Here is a 19,393-nt window from a genome sequence, read left to right on the forward strand (position 1 = left end):
GAGCTAAACCTTGATTTAGTTCACCTCAGAACCATTCTCTGTCTAAGACCATTCTCTCAAGTCTAAGATGAAGACTTATGGAAAATACTCAGATTGAATACTTTTCTAAGCCATACTGCTCATGGACCAAAATTGTGAGGTATTGTTTCAACCCTGCTCAATAATGAAACCAAGGAAGCTCACAGATGTTGCGTGAAATTCACATTGTTCTGACTTTACATACAACTTGCTCACCCAGAGGCGGCGGAGTACTATCCATTCGTGTTCCTCCATTTTCCGGGAGAATGAGGATGTCGTCGAGGTAGATAAAGAGGAAATGGTTTAGCATGTCACGGAGGACGTCTTTGACGAGGGCCTGGAAAACAGCGGTTTCTGAGTCCGAAGTGACCCAGGGGGGTGTTAAAAACGCTTTTCCACTCGTCGCCCTTAAAGATTTGGATGAGGTTGTAGTCATTCCTAAGGTCCAGTTTTGAGAAGACTGGCTTGGCTCAAAGGCAGGGTCGATTAGAGGTAATTTATTCTCATTTAGTCCTCTGAAATCAATGCACGGGTGGAGTGTATTGTCCTTTTTGGCCATAAAGACAGTGACTTGGGCCGACAGTCTACCATCGAGAGCATTTCCCTTTGCGTGGAGAGGGAATAGCTTCTTGGGTGATGTTGGCGTGGGTGACTAATGATGCATCTATGAAATTGTCATCGGCTCCGAAGTCCACGAGAGCGAGGAGGGGAGTAGTGATGCCCTGAAAGGCTAGGGTGGCTTTAAATTGCATGCAGGATTGAGAGTGAAAAATATCAGAATCTGATCGTAGGGTGTGCGGTTGTTTGTCTCTGTACGTCAGCCGGTGGCTAAACGTGACAGCTGTGATGGTAATGTACACCCTCTGCCCACCAAGTGTATGCAGGATGGAAAGAGAAGAACCTTACACAGCAGCACATTTTGCATTTTTATTAGAAAAACACCTAAATGTCTAAAAGACTTTTCACTCCATTAATCAAATTCTAAGTTAAGAGAGATCATACAGAGACTGAGCTGTTTTTCACTAATCACTGACAACGTTTCTTTCTTTAAACGTGAGATGTCATAGTGTAATAATACTCTCCACCCCAGTCACTTTGTCCCTCACTTCTAAAGGTTATTCAGTGAGGTAGAAGTGCATTTTATCGTTGACATTCTTGCGCTCTGGATTGAGACGCTTCAGGATCTGGGCGAGCACGTTGACAGTCTGCTCGCTGCTCAAGCCCGTGCGCTTGGTCTGGAACTTCTTCAGCAGGTCCTTGGTGGTCATTGGTTTACGGATCAAGTAGCGTCGGACTGCTTCCTCTGTTAGCTGCACATCACTGTGGGACAGATGAACAGGAAAGAAGCTTTAATCCTGTTCACAAACTTATTTCTTTTTAGGGTCACAATAAATGGCTATTTGTATTTTACAGTTTCAGTAAATAGCGTAATGTTAATAGACATGAACAAAAAACATACCTGGAGCTTGGGGTGGATTTTCCTGATGGAGGTTGAGGTGTGCTCTTTCCAGAAGGAGCAGGACTCTGACTGCTGGGCTCCATCTTCAGCCTTTTTGCGGCTGGTGAGTCAGTGGCAGGACCCGGAGGCTGTCTCTTACCTGTGCAAAAGAGAGATTAAGTTGAAACAGTTCAAGCTCAACAAGTTGTTCTTTAACACACACATGTATCACTAAAGATAATCTTCAGTGTAATGACGCAGCACAGGTAGGTAATTCATTTAAAATATGTTAAAAAAACATTCAAAAACCTGCTTTGCTTTAGTGGATGAACAAACTGAACACCTGGAGGCTTTGGCTTGGTTATCCTCTGTGTAGCATCTGAAGGCAGCAGCAAAAACCTTACTTATTTCCCCCCCGGGGACTTGAGTGTGATGATCATCCTTTTTATGAATTGATATCGGTTCATTCAAATAAAGATCAATTTTAAATCAGAGAATAGTCTTGGCAAAAACGTGATTGGCAGATTCAAATGGCACAGAATAAAGTTGACCCAAATGGTCTCATGTTGCGTTCTTCCTATGTGAAAGGCAATGTCCGGAAAATGTCTCAACCCAGTTGATATTCCTGTCTAAAAACTAACGGCTCGTGATTTAAAGTCACTGCGCGCCACCGATGTGTACCTTGCTCTAGCTTGCTGGCAGCAGCACGGAGTGTATTTGAAGTGGAGGCCGAGTCTATGGATGGTGTCCCCGGACGACTGCCAGTCCTGGAGCTGCCTGCAGAGCCACGCCCACCTGCACGTTTAGGAGGAGTGCGCTTTTTCTGAGAGAGAGCGAGAGCAAGAGAGATGCTTGATAAGAATAAAAAAGCAAACGATGCAAACAAATGACAGAACCATTCACACACACTCAGCACCAACATGCATTAGCTGCTAGAACTCAACAGCATGAACTTTGCTTATGTAGAGAATTTGCTGCACACCTATGCCACATTTTGCAAGAGTTGTTTGAAGCCCCATGAAGCCATATACTTGCTACAGCAACAAAGTTAGACCCATGCAACTTCTGGGCAAGACTAAACCATAGAATACAGTAATTTCCATTCACTCAGCCACACACTCAGTAACCACCATGAACAAAGCCGAGGCCGTCTCTCCGTCGATGTCACTGTCGTCCGAGCTTTCCGATTCTCCGCTGCTGTCTGTCACACACAAATCCACAAAACTCACGTCAAGCAGAGAAGTGTATCATTTCACATCCATTGTGTTCGTTGGCACCTCTTTCAAGTTTGCATTTCATCAAAGTGACCAAAGTGAAGACTGTACCTTTTTTCTTCTTCTTTTCCACTTGGACCGGGGTTTTCTTCCCTTCCTCCTCTTCATCTTCCTCTTTTCCTTCCTCTTCATTCTGCTTCTCTTCCTCACTCTCTTCCTCACTTTCTGATGCCTCATCAATTCCTATGAAGAACATTTTGTTTCATTAACAATATTATACACGCATAAAATTGCGGCCATCAATCTTTAATGAGAAATGATTCTTGTTTATTATCTATGATTTATTTCTATATGGATTGTAAATGGTTCAGTAATATTGCAGTTGGCCTCACCTTTAGGGTGGTCTTCTCCTTTGCTGGGCTTTCCCTTTTCCGGCTCTTCATCTGAGCTGCAATCACAAAGTTACAGACTAATCAGAGGAAATACAGAAACAACAAAAAACACACACCCACACATATATATACACACATACATACACAATCCATAAAGTGGGAGCATTTGTGTTCTGACCTGCTCTCATCTGACATGTAATCCACCTCTAGGCCCTCATAGTCTCCGTCGTCACTGTCTTCTAAGGCCTCTTTGTCATTGCTCTTTCGCTTCTTCTTCTTTGCGTCCCCTTTTCCTGCGTTTTTCTTGGCCTTTGACTTGCTCTCCCCATCTGTCCCACGAAGAGACGGGTTGAAGAAAAAAAAAAAAAAAAGAGATATGACAGAAGGAGGGAGGATGTGGACAGATATGGCCTCAGGTATGTTTCTGTCTACTTACCTTCCCCCATACTGCTGTCACTATCGCTGCTCATCTCCAGGTCCTCTTCTAGGTCATGGATGCGCAGTTCACCCCCTCTTCCGCCACCCCCCTTTTTTTTCTTCTTCCCAGACTTCTCTGTCTCGTCATCGTCATCGTCACCACGCTCCTGCTCCCGGAAACGCCTCTGAAGCATGATGCTGAAGTGATTCACCACCTTGTTCCTCCTGAAAAGATACAGCAATGTCAGCAATTTACTTTGACACCTACACCAGTGGTGTAAACTCTTCCTCTACCAACAGCCACCCCTCCCTGGTCTTCCCCTTTCTAACCTGCCCCACTCCTCCTCAGCCTCCTCAGCAGTGAGAGTTCGGTGCTTGGCCAGCGGTACAAAGTTGTACCAGCCATTGACAGGGAAGGCCTCAAAGGCTCCATCCGGACACTGTGTGAAGATGTAGTAGGATGCATTTTCTGTAACGCCGCCCTTCTTTAGACCTTTGAATCTGACATAGACAGAGAGAGAGGCTGTAAAGCAAACAGGTCTGATGTGTAAATTCCTCTTCAGAGATTTTTGTCAACAATGACCTAAACATCACATTAAACGCCAGTTTCAGTTACATCATGAATACAGTATGTGTGTGGATGCAATGTAGTGTGAATCAGGGTAAAGAGAAGCGTCTCCCTCCTCCTCACCTCTTGCCAGCCTTGCCATTGACCTTGAGGATCCAGGGCTGGTCCTCCACTTTGAACTCACGTGTCACAATACCAAACTTCTTCCTCCGTGCTTCCTCACGCTGCTTTTTGCCAAACTCACTACCAGCTGCACCTTCCGCTGTCTCCTCCTCCCCATATATCCGCCGAGCACTCATGTCTCTTTCCATACGAGCCTGGAAAATGAGAGGGGGGGGGGGGAGCTGTTCAGAAACACAAAACTCAAATATGGGTGCTATGGCTCTCACCATGGGTAACAACACAGTGTGTCATTTCAGCACTCACCCTGTGCCCTGCTTAATGACAATTGCAGCATTATCTGTTATGTGCTACTGAATGAAGCCCACCTGTGTCCACGCTGAACAGTTGACTTTGTCTCCGGCATTGAAAGCCATGATGTTGTACTTCTTATTGGTGTTTCTACAGGACAAACAAAAAGAAATGTTAACAAACAGCCATCAACTTGCTGCATATTCCTACCGAAGGTCGTGAGAATAGCTGCCGATTATATTTATTATTACAATGATTTATTATGAAGTTGTGCTTTTCTTGTTAGTCTCTGTTTTAAAACCAACTGTGTGTTACTCACTTTGGAACTCGCACAGTGTATTCTGTGGAGGAGGAATTGCTGCTCCCCTGTAAGACAAACACATGATTTATTTTAGAGTACAAAGTCTTTTCCCACATGTAATCTTCCCAACTTCATCACAGGACTGTGACACTAGACAGAGGCAAATAATAATCATAATAATAATATATTATCAATGTTACAAAGTGCTTTACAAGGAAGAAACAATGATAACACAATAGAAAATGAGCAAAGTAAACAGAACAGTAAAATAGACTGAATTGTATCAATAAATAAATAATAAGGATTAGTCAGTGTAAATAAGAGCCAATGTCCATCATTTGCAAAAGCTTTTAAGAAGGGCTGTGAATTAGTCTCTAGAGTAAGGTTCATAGTGTGGGAATTCTGATAGTAAAGGCTCAGGCACCCTTTATTATTAGGAGAGGGCACAAACATGGTTTTGTCAGTGCAAGGCCACGATTTAAGGCCCTTAAAGTAAGTAGAATTTGATTTTGTCCAAGTGATTAGCCATGCAGAAGCATCTTACCTGCACTCACCACACACACACGCACTTTTTATTATTTACATTTTGTATAGTTCTTATTCTTACATTGTGCATCGTGTAACACTGGAACTTTCACGTTTAGGATCAATAAAGTACAGGCATCAAGGTGGGATTATATAAAAGCATGTACACCTTGAAATCCCTTCATTAGGAGGCGAACTTGGGGAAACGGGGCAGATTTAAAACGATAAAATGATGATAAATGAAATAATGATGAAGGTGATACACCTACACAGCTGCACTTTGATACAGAGGAACACCAGTTGGATGTGTTGTAGTTTTGTGTGTGTGTGTGTGTGAGAGAGAGAGTGTAAACTTACCAGTGAAGTCATGATGCTCGTCTCTCTCTCTCTCTCGATTCACTCAGCACATCCACAGCTGCTCAGGTCGGTTTGTGGCACTGTGGAAAAGATAGCATTGGAAATAACCTGGGATTTAAAAAGGGAATGAATGGCTACGGACCTAATTACTCATGGTGTTTATTCTACAGTTAGCAGACGACGAGCTGGTTTGAAATCCAGTCGAGACCAGAGAGCAGCAAAGTCAGGAAAACAAACTGAGAACTAGATCATGTCTCCCTGTGAGCAGTGCTTGCATTAGCTCCTGATGCTAACATAAACAGCAGCTACGTTTAGCGGAGCTCCTCAGCTAATGGAGGCTGTTGCTGGGAAAACACGGCTTGGCGGCCCCGGTGCGTTCATGTGAAGTGCAGACGGGAGTAAACAATGACTACACGGGCGTTTATTCATCTAAAAATATTAACACATTTAATAATCGTCGCTGAATTACCGGTTCACGGACCTCTGCTGTGCGTGTCCCGTTAGTTTATAAAGAGCCGACAGGAAACGCGGAGCACAAACATTGGTTCCCACTCCTTTTCTACCTACCAGTGCGGCCAGTGGCTGCTGGAGAACATGGCGTCTGAGAAATGTGGTCCCCTGTGCATAAACTATTTACATATATATATATATATTTACCAGCAAAATGTATTTATTATTTAACTCTTAGGCAAACAATGCAATCCACCATTTTGTTCGATATATATACATAAACAGTTCGAACAAAATGGTGGATTTCATTGTTTGCCTCAGAGTTTTATTAATATTGTGGGTAAATCGCTTTCCTTTCTTTCTACACGCTCTATACAAAAGGCTGACTTTTCTGCAGCAGCATTTGTACGTCATGTCCAGCCTCCTGCACCACCTCTCGCCCGAATGTTCCGGAAATGTTCCTGTTGTTGTGAGGGCGTCTGACCCGGTTGATCTCCTGCTGTGTTCTTCATAGGTGAAGGTCTATCTTAGTCTGTCTAGTCTGAAAACATCTTTAGAGAAGTGGTAGCTATCAGTTTTTCTCCTCTTATTGTCCTCTCCTTGCCTTTAGCTGCCCTATATTTCCCAACAGCAACAACTCTGAGCTACAGACCTTCATGCTGAAAGTGTTAATGAAAATTTGAATTGTGCCGTCACTAAGTAAAAATAAACCTGTCATGACTGTCATTTTCTTATCAGGAGGCACACGTCTTCATTATTGTTTCCAAACTCTAACTTCCTGTTTGTTGTCACCCTACCAGAACGGAGGTTTCTTTTTGCCCGACCAAGAGGAACAGGGAGAGGCCAGTGTCATACTAAAGACAGATTTTCTTATAATTCACTTAACACAAGTCTTCCATTTTACTTCTAAATAACAATATATTTTGCTAACTATTGAGTCATTAATCAATTTCCAGTGGAACAGCCCAGTGCCCCAGCAGCAAAACACCAGACGCAAGTGCACTGCGCCACAAATCAATAAATATCACATGCATTTTCATTTAATAGATGATGAATCTGTGCATCAATTAACCATCTCTATGTTACAATTATTTCAACTATTAACTAGAAATTTAGCGACTGCAATCTCTGTAACAACACAAAGCTATTTTGTTTTCGTTGACATTTGTTTTCTTATATATCAATACATAGTATACCACAGTTTTACACGTATGAACCACTGTTTCTTCCAACATGGAGGGACAATGGCAATACTAAACATTTTGTCAAAGGCCGTTGTGGATAGAAATTGTGAAATGATTTGGACACTCACACCAGTTGCACTTGTGAAATACCAAACTTATTATTATTATTTTTACTTTGCAGAATGGATCAGTGGGTGACACGTAAGATATGAGTTGTTAACAGCTCCACCAAACAAACTGGAGATTCTGCCTGTCAAACTTTTCACGGCTTAACTTTTGTAAATGTTGAATGAATGGGTGTGGTGTAAGGTCATTGTATGCGTTGATTCACCCCTGGAGTGACCCCTGGGGTGAAATCCCAACCAGATGTCCGAGACACCATAAAGTTTCAGGCTCTCCCAGGCCACAGAAGCAAAAGTCCCTGGAGTGATAATCGTTAACCTAAACATTAACTCACAGCTGACCCTTTGGATAAACACATTTGTTTATCCCATCCTCTACATGCATGTCTGTTCTTCTATTAATCATTACCCAAATACAGAATTTTCCATCACAATAGCAAATCCTTCTTTTTAAAGCCCATAGGAATTCATTGCTCATAAACGCCCTCATCGGGTGGCTGCCGTAGACTTTCCTTCCATCCACATGCCGTTTCGTCGCCACCTCTCATTCTATTCAAATTATTAAAGAGGGGGTCACATGTGTGCCCCATGTAGGCTCTAACTATATTTAATAACTTGTCATTAATTTGAATTTTAAGTATTAGAGCAACAGTATCTTCCCTCTCTCACTTATGTTGTGTATATGTATGTAAATTTTAGAGACGATACATTAACTGGAATTATACATGAATGATGTGCCTTGTGGATTCTTACCTGCTGAGCACCCCCACCTTTGAAACCAAAATGAAACCCCTGACTCTGCCACCATTCTTCTTTGGGCATTAGTGAAATCTTTCCTGTTAAAATGAATACGTTCCAGAGAACCGCCTACCTGCTAGTGCCACCCTGCCTCCCTGTGTCTATAAAGGACTAAGGTGTCATGTCGAAATCATTTCTTGGACCAACTGAGATCTAGAGGACAGAGGAAAGAGAGAAAGAGATCTTCTGCCTGCGAACCACACTGGTAATGTTATAACCCACCTGTTGCACATAAAATAGAGCAGAATAACCTGGAGAGTATGTCTAGATTATTTTATACTCACTCTGTATTTTAATACATCTATAACAATCGCCTTATAGATTAATTTGATACGTTGTGAAAGGCATTTGGGGACTCTGGCTCATGTGTTGTTACCGTTTAACATCTTGGCAGAAGAATTCAAAAAGCAGTTTTTCAATACAATTTTGGTATAATCTATTTTGTGTGGAGCACATGGTATGAATCAGATATTATTCTCTGCTCCTACTGTAAGAAAGTGGAATTATTCCTCCCCTCTCATGGTGCTTAAAACCAGACAAACAAGACAGGTCACTGTACCAAGACTGTCTCCAGAGGTTAACACCATTTATAACTTTACAGCATAAAAATAATAAAGAGTTAAATGTGGTTAAAGCAGTAGAGTATTCTGCAATAATCATTAAACTTACTAAAATATGGTCTGATCTGTTGTACACAGCTGCTTAATACTGTAATTCAAGCTTGTCCCTCAGGTCATTAAATCCATGCAGCTGTATGAAGGCTGCAGGACATGCGTGTTAAAAAAACCTGCAGACTCCACTGCAGCTGACGACATAGGTGGTTGTGGTTAGATTAGTCCGTTGGAGAGGAGAGTGGAAGGGTGTGACGGAATTCTCGTCCAATCAGACTGTAAGGTTTTAGAAATTTGTAGTGGTCAGACAGATATAAGCGGTAGCACTGGCCATACTGGGCAGTCTTCCATCTGACTACACCCACGTCTGAAAGGTGCTTATTTTCCTCCTTCATGGGCCATTCATTTAATATGCATTCAAATACTTTAGAGGTTTTATAGTTTTGCTTGCAAGGACTAATTTATGACAGTGTGTCATATCGTTGTTTCAGAGATCATGGCCCAACATGTCCATCCACTTGTAGGGAGTCTCTACAGAACCACTCAGCCGGTACCAGGGGATACACCAAAGATTCTGGGCTATGACTTTAACAAGGGAGTGGACCACCAAGCCCTGCTACAGTCATACCTCACCACAGGCTTCCAAGCCACTAATTTTGGCTTGGCTGTCAAGGAGATCAAGAACATGGTGAGTTGGATGGTACACGGGGAGAATTTTGGCGAATACGCAACAACCTTTTTTTAAAGTTCAGTGTGTAAGATTTAGGTGAAAGAGATCTATTTTGTGGGGTGTGGTGAGGTGTGGTGAGGTGTGGTGAGGTGTGTTCAGCTGCAACATGCAACTTCCCCACTTGTCCCAACATCTTAACCACTGAATCTAATGGCATCAGTATTTATTAAGTAGGAGTGCATGTAGACTGACAGTGGGCAGATAACTTTAGCCTGGTTCGACAACCTCAGCACAAGGCTAAAACCACAGAGCAGTGAAAACCGTTGCATGTAGTCAGGCAACATTCCACACTCCAAGGCATCTGACAAGAGAATCACCAGACATGTCCAAAATATGATTTGCGAAATCCGCCCATGTCCTCCATACTGAGTCAGCTCGTTTCCTCAGGCAGACACTGTAAAACCCGTCAGTGCAGGCTCAACAAGAACTCACTCTGTCCATCAAAACCCCTAAACAATGAGTCAGCCAGAGGCTATTGGTGCATATCATGCAAAACATACTCAACACAGTGTAAAAGGCGTATCAAGATAAAGCAGACAGGAGAGAAGAGGCTCCGCGCATATGTCCATGACAAGGAGTAACAAGATGGAAGGAAGTGAAGAATCAGCCAACGTCCACAACAAAGCAGGCCAACTAATCATTCCCCATCCCTGACCGTAATAAAAATAAAAATACTTACATTGTAGTTTACACACTTTTCATTTCACAAATCTTTTCTTGCTTTAACCCCTGTTTTTTGATTTGATTTTATTTGAACTAAGAGTAGTTTAATTTAAACAGCATTGAACTATATTAATGTGACATGAGTATCAGATCGCACAGACACAATTGGTAGCCCTCAGAGGGGTACTTTTTACTTTAGAGTACATTTTAGAGCCTGTACTTTTATACTTTTACTTGATAGGAGAATATGTGTGCTTTTGCCACCTCTGGCTGCGTGTGCATACCGTCCGCTTGCACTCATAACTTATCATCAAATGTTTTATGACATTTTTTGAAATGATTTGAAAAGATTGTGCTCTATAAAAAACAGCTTTACCTTGAAGTTTCGCCATCCACTCCACATCCACAGATAAAGAGACGTCAGCAGCCAGTGAAGGCAGCGAATGGCACCGTCAAAGAGGATCCATCAACCTGCCCGTGCCTCATGAGCTGCACCATCTTCCTCGGTTACACCTCAAACCTCATCAGCAGCGGATTGAGGGAGACTATCCGCTACCTTGCGGAGCACAGAATGGTATAAAACCCTTCTCATTAATACGACATGCGTTTAGCTGTATGATAGAGCAATACCTCACAAGAAACATTTAAATCAGAGGCATGTATTGTATAATTTTTCACAACAGAACAGCACATTCTTCTCTGTTTAGGTGGATGTCTTAGTGACCACCGCTGGAGGTATCGAGGAGGATCTGATCAAGTGTTTGGGCCCGGTTTACGTTGGAGATTTTACTATGCCTGGAGAGGATCTGTATAAAAAAGGCCTCAACAGGTCAGACAGCATTTCAGATGACCAGAACACTCGTAGATTTGGCTGCAATATAATTGTAGAGGTGTCTCAGCAGAGCACCTCCAGCTGCACCCGGGGGAGTGAACAGCACAACAAAGTGTAGACAGCTAATCACTCCCCCTTGTTAAAGGTGGCAAAGGGTTAGGGCTAGGGAGGCCCATGGTGGCAGTTAACAAAAGTTTGACAACAGCCACTCACTCACAACGTTTTTTTATCCACAAAACCCAAAACAACAAACATAAATTGCGTGCTCTGATGAGCTACCTCCACAAGAACTAAGTTTTCAAATCAGTGAATTAGCTGCAGCATAACAGCAATTCAGCTAGTTAGGGTTTCCCAAGGTAATGGTAGTATACATGCTAACCCTAACCCGCAAAGCGGTGATGCTAACATGTTGATGTTTGACTTGTTCACTGTCTTAACTCAGGACAAACATTTGTTGATGAAAAACTATTAATATGCACCTTTAAATGACTCACTTACACTGCCAGAATTACTTTCAGGATGATTCATATGTGTCACTTTGGCCTTAGGACTGGAAACACTCTGATGCCTGATGAAAACTACGAAAAATTAGATAAATGGATAATGCCGATCTTGGCACAGATGCTGGTGGAGCAGAACACTCAGGTGTGTGAACTCTACTTTAAACGGCTGTCTCACATGGCTCTTGTCACTGCAACATATTTCAGCCATTGAGTGTCTAATGCTCTGTTTGTGATGGCAGCTAAAATGTCCTGATCCCAGTTCACAGCACAGTTTAATTTTGCGATGATGCTTCTTCTGTCAGGGCGTTCGCTGGACTCCATCTAAGATGATCCACCGACTGGGCAGGGAGATCAACAACCCTGAATCTGTTTACTACTGGGCCTACAAGGTGAATCCCGAGACCTGTGTATTGGGGTTAGGGTTTGCTGGGCGGGCATGTTATTTGGCGAGTGAGGGATTCAAATACTGACTGGTAGATGAAGACGAGGGTGGATGTTGCTGAAGACAGCAAAGGAGTGGATAATGCACCAGAATAGTAAACTGAAAACAGACCAGGCATCAAGGTATTCGAGTTGGAATGGCCATGACGTTAACACACTGGGAATCTGAACTATCTGGCGGCGACTGGATGAGCAGGACTTAAATACTGCAGCAGTAACACACAGACAGGAATGACAACAAATAGAGGGCAAACGTACATTAACGAGAACGAAACACAGGAGAACGTGGGCAGCAGCTGTTGAATTGGTTCAGACTTAAGGTTACAACCCACTGGTTACTATGGGTACTTTCTGTTTCAGAACAACATCCCAGTGTTCAGCCCTGCCCTGACAGATGGTGCCATGGGAGACATGTTGTACCTCTTCTCAGCTGAGAACCCTAGTTTGATACTGGATGTAATAGAAGGTAAAATAGTTTGCATCTCTGCTAATCTCGGTTGTTATCTGATCTCACACAACACATTTGATTCCAGATATTGCAAGGTTGAACAACCTTGTAGTAGCTGCCAACAGCACTGCAGTGATCACCCTGGGAGGAGGTGTAGCCAAACATCACATCTGCAATGCCAATTCCTGGGTATGTAGTTTGCATTTCTGAATTTGATGGATTTCCATTTTGAATTTATTAAGGAGGCCTAACCACACACACACACACACACACACACACTCCTCACACACACACACACACACACACACACACACACACACACACACACACACACACACACACACACAAAATCGAGCATAAAGCAATTCTCTTTGTTTTTCTTCTCATTCGCACTCTGAAACACTGCTTTGTTTCCTTCCAGAGGGATGGAGCTGACTACGCTGTGTATGTGAACACAGCTCAGGAGTTTGATGGTTGCGACTCAGGAGCTCGACCTGATGAAGCCGTGTCCTGGGGCAAGATCCGCATGGATGCTAAACCTGTGAAGGTACCTTTCGCCACATTTCGCCCAAGAGCACCAGGAACCTTTAGCCCCTGGACTATTTTCAGGGAACTAAAAGGTTCCTGAAGACCATTGTTTCATCTGTGTTTCCACTGTACTCTAAGGACCAGGGGAAATTATGCAGATTAGTCCACTGATTTATGAAGCTATATAATGAGCTGTTCCACTCTAGTCCAACGTGTGTCAGTAAAACTACACCACGACGATGCTGCGATATAAATAGACAAAAAATTCAAACAGCAATCAGGGAGGAGATTCAACTTATTTGTATAGTGCAAAATCATGATATTATATCAAAAAATATTTTTTTACCTAACAGTTCCCACAATGAGCAAGCACTTTAGCGACTGTGGAGAGAAAAAGCTCCCTCATTAACAGGAAGAAACCTCTCGCAGAACCAGACTCAGTGTGAGCGGCATTCTGCCTCGACTGGTCGGGGTGGAGCAGGGAAGAAGAGAAGAGATAGAGATAGGGGGAGGGGGAGGCGAGGGGGAGAGAGAGGAGAGAGAGACCAGGAACAGGTTTCAGTTGTTATAATGAAAACAATAGGGGTGATAATTATCAGAATCCTGCAGCTCTGGAATTCCCCTAGCAGTCTAGATCTATAGTAGCATATAAGGGATGGTTCAAGACTCAGCCATAACTATAGGCTTTTAAAGGAATGTAAAAATAAATTCCTTTCGATCCTGGTCCCTTCAGTGGAAATTCTATGGTTTCTACTACCTGGGGAAAGTGTCTATGTTGGTTACGCAGCTCTTTATACAAAACTGACAATAACATACAAATGTCACAATTACCATCCATTCACAACCCCTAAAAATTTAGCAAAAGGACAGATTTTGCTTTGTTAGATAATTGTTGTGCAGTCTTCTTAAACAACATAGTGCACCAATGCAAGAATGTATTACCTTTTGTTTAAAAGAAATGAGAAGCAATATCTATGTCAGTGCTGTGACCTAATTTATTCATTACAACCAGTAGCTTCATTTGAATCATCGAGGAGCAAACCTGAAGGTCTGATAGTCCCTGTTGTTCTTCTAGGTTTTAACACACATGATGTCATTCTGTCTTTCAAGGTGTTTGGAGACGCCACCATCATCTTCCCCTTGTTAGTGGCAGAAACCTTCGCAGGTTACGCCAAGACGACTGCTGGCAAGGAAACAGCATGAAACCAAATCAAAGCCTTCTGAAATCGTTTCTGTTTTTTGACAGCACTTGAATCTACAGGAAGAGTGGTGGTTATTCAATATTATTAAATATTAACTAAAACTTTAATTCATAGCAGCAGAACCTGAACAATGTACGTCAATAAAAAAGAATAAAATTCATAGTTTCAGACTTTTTCTTCAGACTCCCAGGCAGCATCTACCAAAAAATACACAATTTTCCACACTGCAAACCCACATCTGCAACTAGACAGGAGAAGTGTAAGTAATGGATTGAGAGCATTGTTAAGCACTTCTTTATGAATGCGGCCTCCTAAGAAAGAATGCATAAACTGAAAAGTTTTTTTGTTGGTGTTTTCCACATCTCATTCAGGTCACACATTAGTCTGCGTAAAGAGATATCAGTGATTTACGATAGAGCCTGGAAATAGAACAATATCAGTGATTATCACAATTCACAATACAATTTCAGCGAAAGCAACACAACAAAAGTTCAATATATATCGATGTAGTGCTTATGCATTGTGCAAGCACAGCGAGCAGGTATAACACATGATTACCTACCTCAGATTTGTAAATTCCATCATTCTCTGGCCATAAAGAATAGTTTAAAACAGGTTTCATTACCCTGCAGTAACATGTTTGTGGTACAGCAGGTAGGACAGGTTCAGAATATACTAAAAAACATAATAATGCACGCATAATGAGCTGCCTTAACCAGCTACACACCTACTGGGTTCTTCAGGACACAAGGAACTCCGCCCTCCTGGTTTGGTAAAGGGTTTCAAAGACTGCAGATATAAATCCATCTTTGGTGAAAGTTGCATGGACTGAGCAACATCCAGAGGACACAACAACAACAAGAGATCTTCTGTCTGCAAACTACGCAGGTAATATTATATTATAATATATTGTAATAATATAGCCCCTCGAGCTGCACCATCTTCCTCAGTTACACTTCAAACCTCATCAGCAGCGGGGTCAGGGAGAGTATCCGCTATCTCGCAGAGCACAGAATGGTATATGACCCTCCTCAACTACACGAAGCACAAAACAATGTGTGCTTTAACATTTTTGCTGAAGCAATACAAGAGTTTGCAGGACGTTATAAAATGTTCATGTGCTTTGTATGACAAAATGCTATCATGTCCACATTCTGCACATTCTGCACATTCAATACATATAATACATATACATTTCCTCCTCTGTTTAGGTGGATGTCTTGGTGACCACAGCTGGAGGTATTGAGGAGGATCTGATCAAGTGCTTGGGACATATTTACATTGGAGACTTCACTCTGCCTGGGAAGGATCTGTATAAAAACGGTCTCGACAGGTCAGTCACAGGGTCAGATTAGTAAAAACATGTCATTTTAAGTGAGATAGTTAAGCCCCTTCTAAGTTGGAATTTTAGATTGTATATAAAAGTGGCCGTAAATTCCGGGTCCGGAAAGTGAAGCCAATATGGAAGTGCCTCAAACCTCCACTGGTTGCAAAAAGAAGTCAGTGTATAAGAAAATTACACAATGTTAAGAGAGAAATCAGGAAGTACGGCGCTGATATCAGTGACACACCTTTGTGTTAGATTACACACATTGCATCATCATTTTCTGATCCCTCATCCCTAGTGCTTTGGCAACCTGAATCCATTTGAACCCAATCAAAAGTAGATACTTATGATATTTGAAATGAATAAGTTACAGTGATCAATATTTTTTATTTAATAATATGTAATCATTGTGCATTTGAATTAGAAAAATATTCTTAACACAGCTGATACATTATTTTCATTCGGTTTCCATATGTCACATTTGCTGCAGGATTGGCAATCTTCTAATGCCTGATATGAACTACATGTTATTCGAAAAATGGATGTTGCCGATAATGAAGCAGATGCTGATGGAGCAGAAACTCTCAGGTGAGTGGACAGTTCTACATGTTTTGATGGTTCATAATAATAATAATCATAATAATTATAATTATAATAATTATAATTATAATTGTATAGTACTCAAAATATTAATTATTTTGATGACTTTTTAATACACACGTACATTAAAAGGTCCTTACTTTAGGGCAACATTTTAAATTCTAACCATTTAAACTGCTATTTTATCCATTGTGGTAGCCGAGATGTCCTGACGCATCTATTTGCAAGAGATCATGTATATTTCCATTTTCTGCCCTCAGGGCGTGAGTTGGACTCCAATCTAAGATGATCTATCGACTGGGCAAGGAGATCAACAACCCTGAATCTGTTTGCTATTGGGCCTACAAGGTGAGTACTGGTCAGGGTTCTCTTAAAAGCAAGTGTCTGAGGTTTTTGTTCAAATCATTTAATGATTGGGTTTTCACAAAGCAGTGACCTGGCTTTCGTTTCAGAACAACATCCCAGTGTTCAGCCCTGCCCTTACAGATGGCGCCATAGGAGACTTGTTCTACATGTTCTCAGCTGAGAACCCTGGCTTAATTTTGGACATTGCTGAAGGTAAAACAGTCTTTATTTGTTTGCTCTTAAATGTTGCTTCGTGTTTTTTTTGTAATCTTACACTATGACTTTGCCTTAAGATATTTCAAGGATAAACGACATTGCAGTGAACGCCAATAGCACAGGGATGATCCTCCTAGGGGAGGGTTAGCAAAGCACCACACTTGCAATGCCAATGCATGGGTAAGTATTTACTTTTTTAATGCTATGCTTTAGCATTTGTTCTAAGGAGCTACAGTAAATAACTTTTGTGGGAAATTGTATCAATGAATCAGTGAATAAGTAAATGATCTCCGTTGCTCAGTGTGAAGTTTTTGACAAACTGCTTTGTTTCCTTCCAGAGGAAAGGAGCTGAGTTTGTGGTGTATGTGAACACAGCTCAGGAATTTGATGGTTGCGACTCAGGGGCCAGACCTGATGAAGCCGTGTCCTGGGGGAAGATCACTTTAAATGCCAAACCTGTGAAGGTAACTTTTTATTATTCTTTATATTATTATAAATCAGACATACTAATATCAACATCATTAGTGTTTTTAAATTTTAATACCCATAAGTACGTATGGAAAAACACAGTGTGTACCAAACTTAGTTTATTTATAATATATCCTCATCTATAGCAATCAAAGCAGCGATACAACCATGGATGGCCCTTGAGGGCCTGTTGTCTTGTTTAACTCACAGCCTGTTGTGCTCCCTTTTGCAGGTTTGTGCAGACGCTACAGTGATCTTCCCCTTGTTGGTGGCAGAAACCTTCGCTGTTCATGCTGATAAGAGGACGATTAACAAGGAGAACAATTGAATTGAGACCAACTCGAAATCAAGGATAGTTTTCGCAATGTTGGAATCTTAGAACAGTCACTGGATGTTATTTGTGAAAGAACTGGGCCTAGCATGGATCCATGTGGTATGCCACACTACTCTAATTAAAAGATTAAAATAAATAAACAAGTGTAATGAATAGTTACTGTGAGTGATTAAAACTGTGAAAAGTAGCTTCACTGAATATATACAGGTTGTAATCCATTTTGTTGTATAACCCAGCACATGATTTACAGTCATGATTTCCTACAGGACATAAACAGTACCAACAATAACGTTCTGCAGCTTCTTTTACGTTAATGCATTTCTCTGATATTATGTAATAGACACCTTGTTATGTAACAGAGGTGCAATAAAAAAAAAACAAATACTTTCTCACGGTTGGTCGCAGGTTTTTTACCCTTTGTTGAACATAATAGATAAATATAAATATAAATATATATATATAGATAGATAGATAGATAGATAGATAGATAGATAGAAAAAGCTCCCTCATTAACAGGAAGAAACCTCTCGCAGAACCAGACTCAGTGTGAGCGGCATTCTGCCTCGACTGGTCGGGGTGGAGCAGGGAAGAAGAGAAGAGATAGAGATAGGGGGGAGGGGGAGGCGAGGGGGAGAGAGAGGAGAGAGAGACAGGAACAGGTTTCAGTTGTTATAATGAAAACAATAGGGGTGATAATTATCAGAATCCTGCAGCTCTGGAATTCCCCTAGCAGTCTAGATCTATAGTAGCATATAAGGGATGGTTCAAGACTCAGCCATAACTATAGGCTTTTAAAGGAACGTAAAAATAAATTCCTTTCGATCCTGGTCCCTTCAGTGGAAATTCTATGGTTTCTACTACCTGGGGAAAGTGTCTATGTTGGTTACGCAGCTCTTTATACAAAACTGACAATAACATACAAATGTCACAATTACCATCCATTCACAACCCCTAAAAATTTAGCAAAAGGACAGATTTTGCTTTGTTAGATAATTGTTGTGCAGTCTTCTTAAACAACATAGTGCACCAATGCAAGAATGTATTACCTTTTTGTTTAAAAGAAATGAGAAGCAATATCTATGTCAGTGCTGTGACCTAATTTATTCATTACAACCAGTAGCTTCATTTGAAATCATCGAGGATCAAACCTGAAGGTCTGATAGTCCCTGTTGTTCTTCTAGGTTTTAACACACATGATGTCATTCTGTCTTTCAAGGTGTTTGGAGACGCCACCATCATCTTCCCCTTGTTAGTGGCAGAAACCTTCGCAGGTTACGCCAAGACGACTGCTGGCAAGGAAACAGCATGAAACCAAATCAAAGCCTTCTGAAATCGTTTCTGTTTTTTGACAGCACTTGAATCTACAGGAAGAGTGGTGGTTATTCAATATTATTAAATATTAACTAAAACTTTAATTCATAGCAGCAGAACCTGAACAATGTACGTCAATAAAAAGAATAAAATTCATAGTTTCAGACTTTTTCTTCAGACTCCCAGGCAGCATCTACCAAAAAATACACAATTTTCCACACTGCAAACCCCACATCTGCCAACTAGACAGGAGAAGTGTAAGTAATGGATTGAGAGCATTGTAAGCACTTCTTTTATGAATGCGGCCTCCTAAGAAAGAATGCATAAACTGAAAAGTTTTTTTGTTGGTGTTTTCACATCTCATTCAGGTCACACATTAGTCTGCGTAAAGAGATATCAGTGATTTACGATAGAGCCTGGAAATAGAACAATATCAGTGATTATCACAATTCACAATACAATTTCAGCGAAAGCAACACAACAAAAGTTCAATATATATCGATGTAGTGCTTATGCATTGTGCAAGCACAGCGAGCAGGTATAACACATGATTACCTACCTCAGATTTGTAAATTCCATCATTCTCTGGCCATAAAGAATAGTTTAAAACAGGTTTCATTACCCTGCAGTAACATGTTT

The 19,393-nt window shown here is 41.4% G+C and overlaps 3 protein-coding genes across 6 annotated transcripts; 2 read left to right on the forward strand and 1 right to left on the reverse strand.

Annotated features, from left to right (window-relative positions):
• Positions 1–931: 931 nt before the first annotated feature.
• gtf2f1 (general transcription factor IIF, polypeptide 1) lies at positions 932–6,213 on the reverse strand. Of its 2 annotated transcripts, none has more exons than XM_034592434.1 (14): positions 6,111–6,213; positions 5,642–5,721; positions 4,778–4,824; positions 4,536–4,608; positions 4,171–4,364; positions 3,810–3,980; positions 3,499–3,704; positions 3,241–3,391; positions 3,063–3,118; positions 2,782–2,913; positions 2,587–2,657; positions 2,138–2,279; positions 1,478–1,616; positions 932–1,338 (listed from the first exon to the last, which is right to left on the reverse strand). In XM_034592434.1, the coding sequence occupies exons 2-14, from the start codon at positions 5,651–5,653 to the stop codon at positions 1,134–1,136; spliced, it is 1,599 nt and encodes a 532-aa protein (XP_034448325.1). In that variant the 5' UTR covers positions 5,654–5,721; positions 6,111–6,213; the 3' UTR covers positions 932–1,133. The 2 variants fall into 2 exon arrangements, with proteins under 2 accessions (XP_034448325.1, XP_034448326.1); XM_034592435.1 differs by lacking the exon at positions 6,111–6,213 and adding an exon at positions 5,951–6,054.
• A 2,125-nt stretch (positions 6,214–8,338) lies between these two features.
• Positions 8,339–14,311, forward strand: LOC117765878 (deoxyhypusine synthase-like). 3 transcript variants are annotated; one of them, XM_034592438.1, is made up of 10 exons: positions 8,339–8,400; positions 9,298–9,494; positions 10,609–10,773; positions 10,907–11,028; positions 11,580–11,676; positions 11,837–11,923; positions 12,336–12,441; positions 12,509–12,612; positions 12,845–12,970; positions 14,062–14,311. In XM_034592438.1, exons 2-10 carry the CDS (start codon positions 9,303–9,305, stop codon positions 14,152–14,154), a joined length of 1,092 nt encoding a protein of 363 aa, XP_034448329.1. In that variant the 5' UTR covers positions 8,339–8,400; positions 9,298–9,302; the 3' UTR covers positions 14,155–14,311. The 3 variants fall into 3 exon arrangements, with proteins under 3 accessions (XP_034448329.1, XP_034448328.1, XP_034448327.1); XM_034592437.1 differs by lacking the exon at positions 8,339–8,400 and adding an exon at positions 9,154–9,180; XM_034592436.1 differs by lacking the exon at positions 8,339–8,400 and having other exon boundaries at positions 9,208–9,494.
• Positions 14,312–14,854: 543 nt separating this feature from the next.
• On the forward strand, positions 14,855–17,534 carry LOC117766092 (deoxyhypusine synthase-like). Its single transcript, XM_034592801.1, is given in 10 exon segments — positions 14,855–14,925; positions 15,077–15,170; positions 15,365–15,486; positions 15,971–16,088; positions 16,366–16,428; positions 16,533–16,638; positions 16,719–16,775; positions 16,778–16,821; positions 16,980–17,105; positions 17,342–17,534. Coding segments are annotated over 10 exon segments (897 nt in total). The 3' UTR covers positions 17,438–17,534.
• Positions 17,535–19,393: the final 1,859 nt, after the last annotated feature.

The sequence above is a fragment of the Hippoglossus hippoglossus genome, chromosome 8, assembly GCF_009819705.1.
Source record: "Hippoglossus hippoglossus isolate fHipHip1 chromosome 8, fHipHip1.pri, whole genome shotgun sequence".
Lineage (NCBI taxonomy): Eukaryota > Metazoa > Chordata > Actinopteri > Pleuronectiformes > Pleuronectidae > Hippoglossus > Hippoglossus hippoglossus.

Coding starts and splice junctions, on each gene's coding strand:
- gtf2f1 (XM_034592434.1), bottom strand. Junction 4,609..4,777: donor TACACTGTGCGAGTTCCAAA/GTGAGTAACACA, acceptor TTTGTCCTGTAG/AAACACCAATAAGAAGTACA. Junction 3,119..3,240: donor TACATGTCAGATGAGAGCAG/GTCAGAACACAA, acceptor TTGTGATTGCAG/CTCAGATGAAGAGCCGGAAA.
- LOC117765878 (XM_034592436.1), top strand. CDS start 9,270: ATGACAGTGTGTCATATCGTTGTTTCAGAGATCATGGCCCAACATGTC. Junction 11,029..11,579: donor TATAAAAAAGGCCTCAACAG/GTCAGACAGCAT, acceptor CTTTGGCCTTAG/GACTGGAAACACTCTGATGC. Junction 11,677..11,836: donor TGGTGGAGCAGAACACTCAG/GTGTGTGAACTC, acceptor TTCTTCTGTCAG/GGCGTTCGCTGGACTCCATC.